The sequence below is a fragment of the Pogona vitticeps genome, chromosome 2 (assembly GCF_051106095.1).
Source record: "Pogona vitticeps strain Pit_001003342236 chromosome 2, PviZW2.1, whole genome shotgun sequence".
Taxonomy (NCBI): domain Eukaryota; kingdom Metazoa; phylum Chordata; class Lepidosauria; order Squamata; family Agamidae; genus Pogona; species Pogona vitticeps.
The window spans coordinates 18,518,819-18,536,894 of record NC_135784.1 but is presented as its reverse complement, the minus strand read 5'-3'; the positions used below and the strand labels follow the sequence as shown (position 1 = coordinate 18,536,894).

The window sequence follows — 18,076 nt, the reverse complement described above, 5'->3', positions numbered from 1 at the left end:
GCTGCGTCCAGCCCAGAAGGCCCTTTACAGAGAGGTCATGCTGGAGAATTACAGGATGGTGGTCTCTCTGGGTATTTATTTTTTTATTTATTTGATTTATACCCCGCCCATCTGGCCTAAAAGGCCTATCTGGCCTAAAAGGATCCCGTGTCTGGCTGTTAAGGAAGAGAAGGGTGGTCACTGACGATGCAGCAGTGGGGCCCATATTACAGAAGCAGGGAGTCTCGGCCTGATTCCTGCCTTCCTGGTGTCCACATCTGGACCTCTGAGGTTGCCCTGATGGCCCCCCTCCCACTTTGCCAGGAAGACCTCCATGGGTGGTTTTCCATCATTTATGGGTCCCCCTCCATCTTTCTCCCTCTTCGTATTTAAGTTCTTTCTATAGATGTAAGTTTCTGGAAATTCTCTTTTTTTTCCAGAAAAAAACCTAATTTTTAAGCACAGTTTTTTTCGAGAAAAAAAATTACATCTCTAATTACACTCCAAAAAATAGTGTTTTCAAGTTCTGGGGAGGCCCAAGATTTTCACTGGCAAAGCTGGACTTCAGTGTTGTGTATTTTTCTAAACTCCTTCCTCGGTAGTCTCCTAACCAACATTCTGCTCATTGCCAAAATATCAGAATAAAATGAGAAAACAGGGCATGTGGTTCCTGTGCTCTCAATTTGCATAGACCTCAAATCTCAGCTTTTTGAAGGAGACATGTTTTGCCTTAGAATGTTAACTGTCTTAATTAGACAGCCTTTCCCAATCTTTAGAGGGACGTGGTGGCGCTGTGGGTTAAACCGCAGAAGCCTGTGCTGCAGGGTCAGAAGACCAGCAGTCATAAGATCGAATCCACGCGACAGAGTGAGCTCCCGTCGCTTGTCCCAGCTCCTGCCAGCCTAGCAGTTCGAAAGCATGCAAATGCAAGTAGATCAATAGGGACCACCTCGGTGGGAAGGTAACAGCATTCCGTGTCTAAGTCGCACTGGCCATGTGACCATGGAAGATTGTCTTCGGACAAAATGAAGGCTTGGAAACGGGGATGAGCACCGCCCCCTAGAGTTGAACACGACTGGACAAAAATTGTCAAGGAGAACCTTTACCTTTATCCCAATCTTTTTCTCTAAAATTTGAGGGCTACTTTTCAAATTTCCTGGGCTTGTATGATGGGAAACGCTTGAATTTACTGTCATTAGTTCACAAATTTTCCCCCTAGTGAATGTGATCTCTTTCCACCCAGCATGCAAAATAATTGGAAGGTTTGTCAAGGACGGCTCACTTCACTGAGAACTAGACACTTAAATGGATATGAAAGACATTGATTTTTTCCCCACCCCATATTATCTCACAGGCGGTGGAAGGGCTCTGGAGAGAGATTACAGATCTTCTTCCTTTCACCCTGGAATAGAGACCACAGTGATGGAGTCATTTGAGGTATGGGAAAGATGATGAGGGAGAGTCACCTTCTTCAGAGGGGATATCATTGGGCTTGGAAACGGTTCCAGAAAGAAGAACTGGAGGATCAGAAGACTGGAGCAGTTCTTGCAAATTAACAAAGATCAGGCCCTTTGTAATTTGTTAATTGAGGCTGAAAGGAGTATTGCAAATGTGTATGATAAAATTATGCTTGCTGGAAAAGACAATTTCTTTCCATTTCAGAAGGCTAGGATTCAGTGTAGTTCACTGAGGTATCATTGTAGTAGACTCAAGGAAAACTTGGAAGTGACGAGTTCCTGTGGGAGATGGAACGAGGGTGTAGCAAAGTTGCATTTCCAAAATGACAGAGCGGGTGGAAATAAGGGACCGTCCTGGCGTAATGAAATTTTTTTTTTCATTTACCCTGCAAAAAAGACTTTGATGGGAGTTTTGCATCTTTTATGCCTTTCTGCAATTCATTCAAAATTACCTTTTTTAAAAGTAAGAAACAAAGCTGTGGATTGCCTTTTAACCCTGGCATGTTGAAAGGGAATGAATGATCTTCTAAGAAGCTGCTCTTGCCTTATGTCCTCCTTAGCCAGGCCTTGGAGGAGCGGGCAACTCCAAACTTTAGTCTGAACTTTTCAAAGCCTAATCAGTTCAGCACCTTGGTCAAGTCCAGTACATTTCAAATCAAGACCCAGGGTGGCCTAATTTTTTGCTGGTCCAGCCTTGCTTACAACCAAATTAATCATGTTCTCCTTTCAGGGACTGGAGGAGGTGGCTGTCCATTTTACAGCCGACGAATGGGCCTTGCTGGATCTGGTCCAGAAAGCTCTGTACGAGGAGGTCATGCTCGGGATTGAAGACATGTTGATTTTTCTGGGTAAGCTCCTTTTATTGCATCCGTTCACCCGGCGACTCATTCATTAGAGGCTGTGCATCGCTCTGAGTTACTCCTTGGCCTGTGCGCCATCCTAAATATTTCGTTCTCAGATCTTTGTCACTGAGTTTGTCTCACAGCCAGTTTCTTATTTCGTGTTATTTCTTGGCAGTTGTAAGGAGAAAAAAAAACTTTTCAATCCCATCCCACAACAAATTACGTCCTGAAAAGTAACTGGGTTAGATGGAGAGATAATGAGAGTTAGCCGCCTAGAGTAGTCCTGAGTTGACTAGATAGGCGGGATATAAAATAAATAAATAAATAAATAAAATAAATGTTGACAGAAAGCCATTTCCTGCCTTCACGTGCTTTCCTTCTTTTTGCAAAGGACATCTGAGGTCCAGGCCAGACCTCATCGCTCTCCTGGAAGAAGACAGAGAAGACCTCTTTGTCGAAGGCTGTGTGGAAGAGAAAGGATCCACGGGTAAGGATGCTTCTCTGTGTGACAGGAACACTCTCATTTGGGGGGCTCAGAGGGTCCATTGAGAAGCTGCATCCTGCAGATGTGACCCCTCCCATTTGGATATGCCATATAAGCCTGCCCAATTCTTGAAATCTTCAGGAAAGGCCCTTCTTTCAGTCCCAGTGCCCTTCATGAATGGGATTTGAAAAGATGCAAAGCAGGACCTTTTTGGTGGCTGCTCCCAAATTGTGGAATGCTTTCCCCTATATAACAGAGGGGCTTTTTTGGGGGGTGTCTGTTTTTCTCTCGTTCTTCATGAGCTGATTTAATTTCTTTGAGGACTTGGATTTTCTGGCTTGCACCGGCCATCATTCTGACTGTGGGAATTACTGCTGAATGGTAGTACAGTGGTGCCCTGCATAGCGATGATAATCCGTTCCAATAAAATCGTTGCTATACAGATTCGTCGCTATGCGGGGCAAAGAAGCCCATAGGAACACATTAAAACACGTTTAATGCGTTCCTATGGGCAAAAAACTTATCGTTCTGCGAAAATCCTCCATGTAGCTGCCATTTTCACTGCCCGGTAAGCAAGGATAGGATGCAAAAACACTGCGGGCGGCCATTTTATTTACCCGGCGACCATTTTGGAACCGCCGATCAGCTGTTTAAAAAACATCGTTATGCAATAATCGATAAGTGAAATGCTTACCGATCATCGCAAAGTGATGTTTTCCCATCTAAAACATCACAATGCGATCGCTTTTGCGATCGCAAAAAACATCGCTATGTGGATTCGTTGTCAAACGAAGCACTCGTTACGCGGGGCACCACTGTATTAGTCTTGGGAGAAAAATCTGAAAATCCCATCCTTAGCAGCAGAGCGGTAGCTGTGGCTTTAAATGCTGGCATTCCCTTAAATCCGAATTCAGCTTCTCCTATCAATTTCTAACTACAGCATTAGCATTTTATCAGCTTTCTTCTTTCATTTTGTCAGGGGACATCCCACGGAGCAAGAATGAGGAGGGAGAGTCTCAAGTGCTGTTAAAAACAGTCGTCGCTGAGGAATGGGAAGAAAATTTTATGAACGAGCATGAAATAAAGCAGAAGGAGAAGAAAGCAGTCCGGACTCCGAGGTTGAAATCTAGTGTTTGCGAAGACAGCAGGAGCCAAATCCGGCCACGGAGGCTCAAAGGAAAGAAAGCAAAGATGCGTTCAGAGTACGTGGAAGACCTCAGCTCCACTTCATTCCTGGAGGCTCCTCAGAGGATGGGCCAAGGAGAGAAGTCCTCAGTGTGCAGAATTAACCTCTCTCGCTCAAGAAGCTGCAAGAATGTTTCCCGTAAACAAATGTTAGTTGGACTTCAGGTCGATAATTCAAGAGAGCCATTGAGCAAACCTTTGAACTGTGTGAAGAGCATAACCGAGAGATCAAGAATGGCCAGACACCAGGGATTTCGCAAGGAAGGGAAGGTGTGTAAATGCCAAGACTGTGGAAAGACATTCGCTGGGGAGTCAGGCCTTAGTAAACATCGGATCACTCATACAAAGGAGAAAAGGAAGACAGACGTAGGTCAGCATCAGAAGGATCACACAAGAAAGAGACTCGATGAGTCTTCGAACTGCGACAGGAGCTTCTGTCAGAGTGGACAACATATTTCACATGACACAATTCAGTCAGAGAAGAAACCATATGAATGCCTTGAGTGTGGAATGACCTTTAGTTTTAAAGGTAATCTCAGTCGGCATCAAAAGAATCATACTGGAGAAACGTCATATATATGCCCAGACTGCGGAAAGAGCTTCCATCAGAGCGAACAATTTATTTCACATCAGAGAGTTCACACAGGAGAGAAACCGTATCAATGCTCAGAGTGCGGGAAGTGCTATTATGCCAAAGGGTGCCTGCGTAGGCATCAGAAAATTCACAACGTGAAACCACACTCAGGAGAGATATGTCCGATATGTGGGAAAATATTTAGTGATAAAAGTGATGTCGTTAGACATCAGACAGTGCACACTGGAGAGAAACGATACACATGTCTGGACTGTGGGAAGAAGTTCAGCCAGAGTGGAAACCTTAGCTCTCATCGAAGAAGTCACACCGGAGAAACCCCACATAAATGTGGGGTGTGCGGGAAGAGCTTCAGTCGGCGTGATGTCTTTGTTATACATCAGAGAGTTCACACAGGAGAGAAACCGTATAAATGCTCTGTTTGTGGGAAGGCCTTCAGTCGACGTGATGTCCTTTCTTCCCACCAAAAAGTTCACACGGGAGAGAAACCATATACGTGCTCCGAATGTGGAAAAACCTTCAGCCATCGCAGCAATCTTAGGCAACATCAGATAATGCACATGAGACAGGAGCTGTACAAGGGCCTGGCATGCGGAAACAGCTTCAGTCATGGGGACTCTCTTACTTTACACCACAGAATTCACACCACGTAGAGAGCATGTTTGGCGGATGGAAGACTGAAGAAATAGCATCTTAGGGCTTAATTACATATCAGAATACAGTGGTGCCTCGCATAACGATGTTAATTGGTTCCATTAAAAACATCGTTATGTGAAAACATCGTTAAGCGAAACACCATTTCCCATAGGAATGCATTGAAAACCGGTTAATCCGTTCCAGTAGGAGCCTATTCAATACATTTCAATGGTGAAAAAAAATCACCAAAAATTCAAAAAGACTCAGAATGAAGCCAAATTACTTTAACGAAGGTTTTATTAGGTGCACTAACGATTCCAAGCATTTTAAACATTTTTTAAACATTTTAGAATATTTTTAAAATAGCGAAAACAGGGCTGTCAAAAAAAAGTTAAGCGAAACAGGGGACTTAAAACTGTCATCATTAAGTGAAGCAAGGTCCCAAACATCGTTATGCGAAAATCCCCCATAGAAAACATCGTTAGGTGAGGCGGCAAAATTTCCAGCAAAGGCCATCGTTATCCGAATTCATCGTTGAGCGAGGCACTCGTTAAGCGAGGCAGCACTGTACTCTGTTTTTGTGTGTGTTAGGTTTGGCATGCTTGAATGTGATTTAAAAATCTCCAACTATACAATGTAGAGTTAAGAACCCTTTCCCCCCCCAAAAGGGTGTCTTGAATAGACACTAAATAGTTTGTGGAAGGAGGTCTGTGAGGATTGCTGAATTTGTGTGTGTGTGTGTGTGTGTGTGTGTGTGTGTGTATGTGTCTATATGTATGTATATATGTATATTGTGTGTGTGTGTGTGGACAAACCAACGGACCAATCAATTGACCGACGAACCGATCTATCGATCAATCGATATTTTAAAAATGTGTTTTATACCAGACATGATGATTGTTAAAGGAAAGAGGAAATGGCTGTTAGTGGAGTTGTGGGCGCCTGATGATGGCCGTGCTGAATCAAAAGTGCCAAGTCTAGGGTCAGCTGATTCACGGCAGGCAAGAAAGAAAGAGAAAGGCAAAAGGTCCAGCTGAGTTGTAAAAGTTAATTCCAGGAACAGAGGAAAAATTAAGATTCCAGAACACTGAAGTGATAATATACCACACAGTTTAGAACCAGACTAAACGTTTTAGTTTTAAATATGCTGTTTTTTAAATATTGCTCTTATTTTAATATAATATTTGTTTAATTCTTTTTTGAAGATGTTTTTATGTAAAACTGGGCGCGAGGTCACTTTTTAGCTTTTAAATGCTGTTTTAATGATGCAGGCCACCTGGGGTCCTTTTGGGGAGAAAGGTGGATTAGAAACATTTTAAATAAACAAGTTGCTCCATAAGGATACACACCACCAACACAAAATCCATGTGAATTTTGATTTACATGACTCCCTCATTTTGAATCAAATAATCTGGATATGAACCATATACCTCATATCTTTCCAATAAACTACCATTCGAGATTCACCTCCCTCCCAGTTTTTAAGAAACTACTTAAAATGGAATTGTTTCAAGCTCCTTTTCATTGATACCTATCATGTAGTGTCGAAATGTGGCTTACATTTGTTTACATGTCAGAGTCGGTGAGACATAGTTTTATTTTAGCGTATATTCCAGATCAGTGGTTCTTAACGTGGGCGATAATGCCCCCAGGGAGCGATTTCATTTTTCAACGGGGCGATAGAATGAAAAGGGGTGATGTGGGGGCGAAGGAACAGAAGGGGGGCGGTAGGGGGTGCTGGAGCGAGCCAAACCTGTGAAGCCGGCTGCAGCCGCAGTGCTGGCGGTGGATCCAGTGCCGCCACTGACACAAGAGGATCCCACTCTTTCTGCCTGCCACATCTCGCCTTTCTCCCTTAGGGGAGCGCCGAGTGCGGATTGGGTGGAAGGAAAGGGTCTCTTGGGTCCCCAGTCCTTGCCCAGTGAAGGGCTGCCTCGCACCCAGGTGGGGAGGGAGAGTCGAGCCCCATTTGTCCATCCTGCCCACCTTCCCACCCGTTGAAAGGGAAGCGCAGAGAGAAATGGGTCGGTTTGGGGTGGCGCACCATCTCTCATTGAGCTATTCAGCAATTGAGTTGTTTATTGTTCTGTTGGGTACTTGGAAAGTTGTTTAGAAAGGTCAGTTGTTGTAACCCTCCTCCCCCAAAGTAATTTGTGCGAGTAAATGTTGCAAAAAGTGTTAGTTACTCATTACTTTCTGACTACTGTAAAACCCTTAGGACTGTGAAGTGATTGGCATAAAACTTGAAAATTCCTCTCAAAACCTTCTGAAAAGATAATGTGAAAATGTTACATTAAACAAGTTTTGTTTGTTGCTTTGGTCAACAGACTTTTGCATTATTCTAACAATAAGAAAAGAGAACAATTTTAAACTGCTACAAGGCAACATACAACCCTAATTTGCTTCTCTATTTCCTTAATACAAAGTCTACTGTCTACAGAACCTCTCTCTAACTTTGCTCTGCCTTTTCAAAAAAATTATTTTGAGACCCAAGTGGGTTGCTATCTTAAATTTAGAGTCTAGAGAGCAAAATCAATATTCCTTTCCTTTCAAACAAATACTCTATTATTCTAAGATTCTCCGATTCTTAAGATTCTGTTAGGACTTGTAGCTGAAGTGACAAAACCAATTGCTGCCACATCTCTGACATATTATTGACCAGTATGAAGACTCAGTCTTTTGGTGAAACTAGAATGGCCCGTTAATACATAATCCTGGCTATTTTTTCTTCAGGATGAGGCAGAAGCCATGGAGACCTATTGCTTTTAATTGCTACCCCCTTAGGCACATTTAAGTGTCAGAGGTAGTATGTGGAGGATAAAGTGAAGTTTTTATCGAGCTGTATTTTTCGAGCTTTGGAATACACAGGCTTGTGTCCAGTAAGGATCATCTTGCTGGTGGAAGGAGAAATTAGGCTGTTTGGATGTTTTTGGTGCCACTAAAAGAAGATATGGAAACCAGATTCAATGATCTGATAAATCTGAAAGTGCCCACTTGGGTGCTGAATCCTTTCACAGCGGACTTTGCACACCTTCATCCCAAACTGCAAGAGCTACTGGTTTCCATATACTGTATTCTTTTAGTTGCTTCAAGGGGCACCAAAAATGTCCAAATCTCCTGCTTGGAGTAATGGAATAAGGTTGTGCTGTCGACAACTCAGCCTTTTACCCTCTTTCAGTTTGACAGATAGTTTTGTCATCCCTAGGTGTCCATCTCTCCTCACTATCTCTTTAAATCGTCCCACGACCAAGTCAGCTTTCTCCAGTCTCTTTCCTTTCCTACACGATGGGATGTGACCATCAACCCCCTGGTCTCTTTCCTCTATTTTGGACGCAAAGGCTGTCACCCTGGGGAGGTATTTCCCCACTCCAAACATTTATATATTTTCTTCCCTCTTTCGGTTTTCATGAGGGAGTTGAGGTTCTTCCTTTTACAACTACTCTTTCCACAGTTCACATATTTATACTGTTTGTCCCCTGTGAGGGTTCTCCAACGCATACTAAGAGTTCTTCTCCCACTAAAGTTCCTTCCACACTCCAAACAAGTGTGTGGCTTCTCCTCTTGTGGGTTATTTTTTTTGGTGTCGACTGACATGGCTGCGGGAGTAGAAGCCCTTCCCACACTTCCGACAACTGTAGAGTTTCTCCTCAGTGTGGGTCTTCTGATGCCGACTGCATTTCATCCCTCTGGAAAGCAGTAGTACTTAACCTTTGTTACTCAGATGTTTTTGGACTGCAACTCCCAGAAGCCTTCACCACCAGCTGTGCTGGGTGGGGTTTCTGGGAGTTGCAGTTCAAAAATATCTGAGTAACAAAGGTTAAGAACCACTGTGGAAACGCGTCCTGGTCCCTAGTGCTTTAAGAGTTAAATCCATCGACAGCATCACCTTCCTAGATGAGAAGAGGAAATGGCGGAGGAGGCCTGGGCATTTCCTGCCCCCTCTGCCTTCTTGCCCCAAAGTGCAAGGCGGAGGCTTGTGCCAGAGATGCAGGACAAGTTAAAGGTATAATGTGGGGGGGGGGGAGAGGTTTGTTTTGCGGGGGGGGGGAATAGGGGGTGGGGCAAGCTGGAATGAAGGGTAAGCACAGAATGTGTGTCGGAGGATGGGGAGGATGATTTGGTGGAGGGCTGACTAGTTACATGCCTCCTCTGGAGTGCAGCTTCCAGCCAGCGATGCTGGGGGATACTGGGAGTTGTAGTACAAAAGGAACTCTTTCCCAACCCCAGGAGATGTTCTCGTAATTCGCTTCCACACCGTGCCAGATGGCAGCATGGAGGTCTGTCCCTGGGCATTGAAATCATGAATGAATGTAGGATTCATCATCTTAAAAGGTTGGGGTCATGCAAGAAGACTGGCGGTGAGAGCAAAATCCCTCTCAGGGGTGTGATCGTCCCTCCCACCCTCTGCCCACAAGGATTTGCAAACACCACTTATTCCCCCTCCCTGGAAGATAAGACCAACCGGGAACAGACCCCGGGGGATCATAGAAGAAAAGTTGAAAGGAATGACTGTTAAAGAAAGCAGGAATGTTTTGGCAGGAGCGGAGCGACAGCCCCAGGTAGAGGGAGAGGTGGGCTTTGTAGATATAAAAAGGGGGGGGGGTCCGGAAATCTGCCTCGTGGTTGGGAGTGGATCTGGTTGGAAGATCCATGGACGGGGAAGGTAGAAAAAGGAAGAGTCCCAAAGGACGAGGCGGATGCCAGGAGGAGAAGCGAGAGCACCCCTAAACCCTCTTATTGGGGAGAGTGAGAGACAAAGGAGTGGAGAAGGAAGGGAAGAGAAGGAAAAGGTGGAGAAGGAGGGGAGAGAAAGATTGGAATGGTGGATGATGGAGCTACAGCGGAGGGGTCCCTCGGAAGACTATGGCCGGAGGATTTCCCCCTCAGGAGACCAGGTCTGGAGAGATGACTGGGATGAAGACACCGTCCCTTTACTGGAAGGGGAGACAGGACAATTGTTGAACCTGGATTTTACCCTAGACTTGACGGGACCCTGGAACACCCAGGGGTGCAAACCCCTCTAAAGTTGAAGAGTGGAAGCCCCCCCATCTAAGCAGTTCTTAGACGGAGGAAATGGTTGGAATACCTTTGTTGAGGCAGGTTATTTGTCCAAATAATCCAATAAACGTTACACCAGTTTCTAAACGGAGGAGGCCTGTCAATTTATTTAAAGACAAACCGGATCCTGAACCCGAAACCTCACAGTGGTCACCGTAGCTTTCATTGGATCTTCAAAGGGAATCTTGATGGGGGGGGGGGGAACAACTCAAAAACCTCTTGTTTTTAGGCCGTATTCCACCAGAAGTTGGACTCTGCAGGGAAGGGGTAGAAATCCACCCTTTTTGCTGCCCTTCTGATACGACGGGGAGGGGAAGATGATTTCGGTTCCTGGCCTGGGAGGATTGATATAGAAGAGACTGATTTTCTTTCAGGATCTGTTGAACTTCGAGTTGGTGGCGGTACATTTCACCAAAGCGGAATGGGACCTGCTGTGTCCAGCCCAGAAGGCCCTTTACAGAGAGGTCATGCTGGAGAATTACGGCACGGTGGTCTCTCTGGGTAAGGATTCTGTGTCTGGCTGTTAAGGAAGAGAAGGGTGGTCATTGACGATGCACCAGTGGGGCCCATATTACAGAAGCAGGGAGTCTCAGCCTGGTTCCTTCCCTCCTGGTGTCCACATCTGGACCTCTGAGGTTGCCCTGATGGCCCCCCTCCCACTCTGCCAGGATAATCTCCATGGGTGGTTTCCCATCATTTATGGGTCCCCCTCCGTCTTTCTCCCTCTCCCCATTTCCGATCTAAATGGTTAAAATGTCTATCTTAAGATTTTTTTATTGGCTGGACAAGAAGCTAAGCTGTGTCACTGAGAACTAGACACTTAAATGGATATGAAAGACCTTGATTTTTTCCCCCACCCCAGATTATCTCACAGGCGGTGGAAGGGCTCTGGAGAGAGATTGCAGATCTTCTTCCTTTTGCCCTGGAATAGAGACCACGGTGATGGAGTCGGTTGAGGTACGGGAAAGATGATGAGGGAGAGTCACCTTCTTCAGAGGGGATATCATTGGGCTTGGAAACGGTTCCAGAAAGAAGAACTGGCGGATCAGAAGACTGGAGCAGTTCTTGCTAATTAATAAAGATCAGGCCCTTTGTAATTTGTTAAACTGAGGACAAAAGGAGTATGATAATATTATGCTTGCTGGAAAAGACAATTTCTTTCTATTTCAAAAGGCTAGGATTCAGTGTAGTTCACTGAGGTATTGTAGTAGACTCAAGGAAAACTTGGAAGTAACAAGTTGTCATGGGAGATGGAACGAGGGTGTAGCAAAGTTGCATTTCCAAAATGACGGAGTGGGTGGAAATAAGGGACAGTCCTGGCGTAATGGGAAAAAATGATTTTTCATTTACCCTCCAAAAAAAACTTTGATGGGTGTTTTGCATCTTTTATAGCAGTAAGTAAAGTAAAGGTTTCCCTTGACAATTTTTTTTTTGTCATGGGGACGTGGTGGCGCTGTGGGCTAAACCGCAGAAGCCTGTGCTGCAGGGTCAGAAGACCAGCAGTCGTAAGATCGAATCCACGCGACGGAGTGACAGTCCTGGTGTAATGGGAAAAAATGATTCTTCGTTTACCCTGCAAAAAAAACTTTGATGGGAGTTCTGCATCTTTTATGCCTTTCTGCAATTCATTCTAAATTGCTTTCTTTAAAAGTAAGAAACAAAGCCGTGGATTGCCATTTAAACCCTGGCACTTTATATGGGAATGAATGATCTTCTAAACAGTATATCAAGAAACGGGCCTGGGTTACTTTTGGAACGTAGGGTTTCCAGACCCTCAAATCAGCCCACGTCAAAGGAAGCACACATACGTGTCATTAATCCACCGTGACAAGATGTGGTGATGACTGTCCCCAGGGGAATAGCTTCAGAAGGGGACTGGTTGCATGGAGAGAGGAAAATAGGTCTGTTCAGTGGCTATGAAGCCCAATGGCTATGTTTCATCTCAAGGGCCAGAGGCCTCTCGCTCCCACTGCTGGGAAGAATGTTCTAGAAGCTGCTCTTTTCTCATGTCCTCCTCGGCCGGGCCTTAGGGGAGTGGGTGACTCCGAATTTTAGTCTGAACTTTCCAACAGCCCAATCAGTACAGTACCTTTGGCAGGTCCAGTACATTTCTGATCAAGACCCAGGGTGGCCTAATTTTTTGCTGGTCGAGCCTTGCTTACAACCAAATCAATCATGTTCTCCTTTCAGGGACTGAAGGAGGTGGCTGTCCATTTTACAGCCGACGAATGGGCCTTGCTGGATCCGTGCCAGAAAGCTCTGTACGAGGAGGTCATGTTCGGGATTGACGACATGGTGATTTTTCTGGGTAAGGTTCTTTTATTGCATCCGTTCACCTGGCGACTCGTTCATTCGAGGCTGTGCATCGCTCTGAGTTACTCCTTGGCCTGTGCGCCATCCTAAATATTTTATTCTCAGATCTTTGTCACTGAGTTTGTCTCACAGCCAGTTTCTTATTTCGTCTTATTTCTTGGCAATTGTAAGGAGAGAGAAAAACCTTTTTCGATTCCACCCTACAACAAATTACATCCTGATAAGTAACTGGGTTAGATGGAGAGATAATGAGAGTTGGCAGAAAGCCATTTCGTGCCTTCCACGTGTTTTCCTTCTTTTTGCAAAGGACATCTTAGGTCCAGACCAGACCTCATCGCTCTCCTGGAAGAAGACAGAGAAGACCTCTTTGTCGAAGGCTGTGTGGAAGAGAAAGGATCCACGGGTAAGGATGCTTCTCTGTGTGACAGGAACACTCTCATTTTTTGGGGGGGGGCAGAGGGTCCATTGAAAAGCTGCCTCTTGTAGACGTGACCAAATCCCATTTGGGTACTCCGTACAAGCCTGGCCAATTCTTAAAATCTTCAGGAAAGGCCCTTCTCTCAGTCCCACTGCCCTTCACGAGTGGGTTTGGGGAAGATGCAAAGCAGGACCTTTCTGGTGGCTGCTCCCAAATTGTTTAATGCCTTCCCATGGAAAGCCAGCCTGGGCCCTTCCCTGCTGACCTTCTGGCGGCCAAGACCGTGACCTCTGTTTTCAAGCAGGCCTCAGGCCGAGAAGAACATTTGAACGGCTGCGCTCCTTACGGTTTTCTACTGCATTTTTTTAAGTAATGGGCTGATTGAAGTGATTTAACGCTTTTAAATCAGTCCTCTTTCGAGGTTATGACTGAAATCCCATGGAAGGCAACAACCATTGTGTAAGCGTTTCCCACCCCACCCCCCGCAAGGTCTCTAGTGCGAATCATGTGCTGATATAAAATCCGGGGTGGAACCAATCAGGCAAAGGACTGCCTGCTGGAATACCATGTGGTTTCCCTTGTTCCTTTTTTTTTTCTTCACAAGATTTTAACTTACTGTATTCTGAGTTGTAATTGTATACATATTTTTAAATGGGCAGCATGTCCCAAATTCCTGGCTGTGGAAATTCTTGGTGAATTCTAGGCGTCAAAGTGCAAAAAAATCCAGAAGTCCCATCCCTAGTCAGAGTCTCCCATTAGCAGAAAACAGTTGACAATTGAGTCATCTTCCCCTAGCTAACACAGGGACTTTTTTGGGGGTGTCTGTTTTTCCCTCATTCATCCTGGACTGATTTTTCTCCCTTTGTATGTGCTGGAATTTCTCTGAGGACTTGGATTTTTTGGCTTGTACCTGCCGTCATTCTGACTGTGGGAATTAATGCTGAATGGTAGTATTAGTCTTGGGAGAAAAATCTGAAAATCCCATCCTTAGCAGCAGAGCAGTAGCTGTGGCTTTAAATGCTGGCATTCCCTTAACACCGAATTCAGCTTCTCCTATCAATTTCTAACTCCAGCATTTGCATTTTATCAGGTTTCTTCTTTCATTTTGACAGGGGACATGCTGTGGATCAAGAATGAGGAAGGACGGTCTCAAGTGTTGTTAAAAAGTGTCATCGCTGAGGAATGGGAAGAAAATTTTATGAACGAGCATGAAACAAAGCAGAAGGAGAAGAAACCAGTCCGGACTCCGAGGTCGAAATCTAGTATTTGCGAAGACAGCAGGAGCCAAATCCGGCCACAGAGGCTCAAAGGAAAGAAAGCAAGGATGTCTTCAGAGTGCAGGGAAGGCCTCAGCTCCACTTCAGTCCTTGAGGCTCCTCAGAGAATGGACCAAAGAGAGAAGTCCTCAGTGTGCAGAATTAACCTCTCTCGCTCAAGAAGCTGCAAGAATGTTTCCCGTAAACAAACGTTAGTTGGACGTCAGGTCGATAATTCAAGAGACCCATTGAGTAAACTTTTGAATTGTGTGAAGAGCATAACCGAGGAATCAAGAATGGCCAGACACCAGAGATTTCTCAAGAAAGAGAAGGTGTGCAAATGCCAAGACTGTGGAAAGACCTTCGCTGGGGAGTCAGGCCTTAGTAAACATCGGATAACTCATACAAAGGAGAAAAGGAAGACAGATGTAGGTCAGCATCAGAAGGATCACACAAGAGAGAGACTCGATGAATCTTCCAACTGCGACAGGAGCTTCTGTCAGATTGGACAACATATTTCACATGACACAATTCAGTCAGAGAAGAAACCATATGAATGCCTTGAGTGTGGAATGACCTTTAGTTTTAAAGGTAATCTCAAGCGACATGAAAAGAATCATACTGGAGAAACGTCATATATATGCCCAGACTGCGGAAAGAGCTTCATTCAGAGCAAACGGTTTATTTCACATCAGAGAGTTCACACAGGAGAGAAACCGTATCAATGCTCAGAGTGCGGGAAATGCTATTATGCCAAAGAAGGCCTGCGTAGGCATCAGAAAATTCACAACGTGAAACCACACTCAGGAGCGATATGTCCGATATGTGGGAAAATATTTAGTGATAAAAGTGATGTTGTTAGACATCAGACAGTGCACACTGGAGAGAAACGATACACATGTCCGGACTGTGGGAAGAAGTTCAGCCAGAGTGGAGACCTTAGCTCTCATCGAAGAATTCACACCGGAGAAACCCTACATAAATGTGGGGTGTGCGGAAAGAGCTTCAGTCGGCGTGATGTCTTTGTTGTACATCAGAGAGTTCACACAGGAGAGAAACCGTATAAATGCTCTGTGTGTGGGAAGGCCTTCAGTCGACGTGATGTCCTTTCTTCCCACCAAAAAGTTCACACGGGAGAGAAACCATATATCTGCTTCGAGTGTGGAAAAACCTTCAGCCATGGTGGCAATCTTAGCAAACATCAGATCATGCACACGGGAGAGAAACTGTACAAGTGCCTGGAATGCGGAAAGAGCTTCAGCTATGGGAGCTCCCTTACTTTACACCACAGAATTCACACCACGTAGAGAGCATCTGTGGCGGATGGAAGACTGAAGAATCTTAGGGCACAATTACATATCAGAATACTCTGGGGTTTTTTTTAGTTTTTTTTAATATGTTTGGCATGCTTGAACGTGATTTAAAAATCTCCAAGTATACCATGTACAGTTAAGGACACTTTTTTTCCTAAAACGGTGTCTGAATAGACACTAAATAGTGTCTATGTCAGGAGGTCTGTGGGGATTGCTGAATGTATGTGTGTGTGTGGGTGTGTCTATGTATGTATATTATGTATGTTTGTGTGTATGTGCGTGTGTGTGTCTATATATGTATATTATGTATATGTGTGTATATTATGTATATGTGTGTGTCTGTGTGTGTACGGACAGACGAACAGACCGACCAATCAATTGATCGACCAATCAATCTATTGATCAATCAATATTTTAAAAATGTGTTTTATATCCGACATGATGATTGTTAAAGGAAAGATGAAATGGCTGTTAGTGTAGTTGTGGGCTGTGTTGTAGGCTCCTGATGCTGGCTGTGCTGAATAAAAAGTGCCAAGTCTAGGATCAGCTGTTTCAAGGCAGGCAAGAAAGAAAGAAAGAAAGAAAGAAAGAAAGGCAAAAGGTCCAGCTGAGTTGTAAAAGTTAGTTCCAGGAACAGAGGAAAAATCAGATTCCAGAACACTGAAGTGATAATATACCACACAGCTTAGAACCAGACTAAACGTTTTAGTTTTAGATATGCTCTGTTGTTTTAATATCGCTCTTATTTTAATATTATATTTGTTTAATTCTTTTTAAAATATGTGTGTATGTACTCTTTTTAGTGTATTCGCGAAGGCTTTCACGGCCGGGATCTAATGTTAGTTGTGGGTTTTTTGGGCTCTCTGGCCATATTCTGAAGGTTGTTCTTCCTAACGTTTCTTCAGTCTCTGTGGTCAGCATCTTCAGAGGACAGAGGACAGAGTGCTGTCCTCTGAAGATGCCGGCCACAGAGACTGGTGAAATGTTAGGAAGAACAACCTTCAGAACACAGCCAAAGAGCCCGAAAAACCCACAACAACTACTCTTTTTAGCTTTTAAATGCTCCTTTTTATATATATATATCATTTGATGTCCAAATGTGCTTTAAATTTGTTTACATGTCAGATTCGGTGAGACATGGTTTTATTTTAGCGTATTTTTGTTAGTTTGTTTTAAATTGTTATGTTTAGTCTGCATGCATTGGCTGTTATCACTCAGAGGTGTGTGTATATATTATGTTGATGTAATTTTGGTATTGGTGATTGGATGCTATAATTTTATTTCTGATTTTTTGATTGATGTTTAGATAGCAAAAAAACCGCTTTACGATGATCGATTCCCTGCTTTGGGAACCGATTTATTGCTTTACGATGATCAAAACACCTGATCGTCGGGTTTCCAAAATGGCTGCCCGCTGTTCAAAATGGCTCCCCGCTGTGTTAGGGATGGATTCTTCGCTCTACAGGGAGCAGAAAATGGCCGCCCTATGGAGGATCATTGCTTTACGATGAGATATTTCGCCCATAAGAATGCATTAACCTGTTTCTAATGCATTCTAATGGGCTTTTTACTTTCGCTTGACGACGATTTCGCTTTACAGCGATTTTGCTGGAATGGATTAACATCATCAAGCGAGGCACCACTGTATTCTTCTGGAAGCAAGCTCAGCAGATTTGCTGTTCAAGAGACCAAACTTAAGGATTTTAAGAATAATTTTTTATTAGAAAAATAAAGCATTTAGAGATATTCAGTTTGTTGCATAAGCAAAGCATCAGTTACATTTCCATAAGATATTGCAGTTAAAAAATAAAATGAAGTTCTAAAAAGCTTCTAGAAGGGTAGGCAAGGGTCACCCCCCCCTCCTCTCTCTATATATACTACATCTTAGCATAAAGCATTCAAAACGGCTCCCTGTGTGTGTGTTTAGTCGTTTAGTCGTGTCCGACTCTTCGTGACCCCATGGACCAGAGCACGCCAGGCCCTCCTGTCTTCTACTGCCTCCCGGAGTTGTGTCAGGTTCATGTTGGTTGCTTCGCAGACACTGTCCAGCCATCTCATCCTCGGTCGTCCCCTTCTCCTCTTGCCATCACACTTTCCCAACATCAGGGTCTTTTCCAGGGAGTCTTTTCTTCTCATTAGATGGCCAAAGTACTGGAGCCTCAGCTTCAGGATCTGTCCTTCCAGTGAGCACTCAGGGTTGATTTCCTTTAGAACTGATAGGTTTGTTCTCCTTGCAGTCCAGGGGATTCTCAAGAGCCTCCTCCAGCACCACAATTCAAAGGCATCAATTCTTCGGCGGTCTGCTTTCTTTATGGTCCAGCTCTCACTTCCATACATCACGACAGGGAAAACCATAGCTTTGACTATTCGGACTTTTGTTGGCAAGGTGATGTCTCTGCTTTTCAAGATGCTGTCAAGATTTGTCATTGCTTTCCTCCCAAGAAGAAGGCGCCTTTTAATTTCAGGGCTGCTGTCTCCATCTGCAGTGATCATGGAGCCCAGGAAGATAAAATTTGACACTGCCTCCATATCTTCCCCTTCTA

General features: G+C 44.4%; 1 protein-coding gene across 1 annotated transcript; it reads left to right on the top strand.

Annotated features, from left to right (window-relative positions):
* The first annotated feature begins 80 nt into the window (after positions 1 to 80).
* On the top strand, positions 81 to 16,127 carry LOC140703988 (uncharacterized). The gene is made up of 10 exons (XM_078386810.1): positions 81 to 1,416; positions 2,167 to 2,284; positions 2,670 to 2,765; positions 3,742 to 5,189; positions 9,074 to 9,178; positions 10,608 to 10,734; positions 11,096 to 11,190; positions 12,424 to 12,541; positions 12,854 to 12,949; positions 14,077 to 16,127. The coding sequence occupies exons 1-10, from the start codon at positions 1,285 to 1,287 to the stop codon at positions 15,525 to 15,527; spliced, it is 3,786 nt and encodes a 1,261-aa protein (XP_078242936.1). The 5' UTR covers positions 81 to 1,284; the 3' UTR covers positions 15,528 to 16,127.
* Positions 16,128 to 18,076: the final 1,949 nt, after the last annotated feature.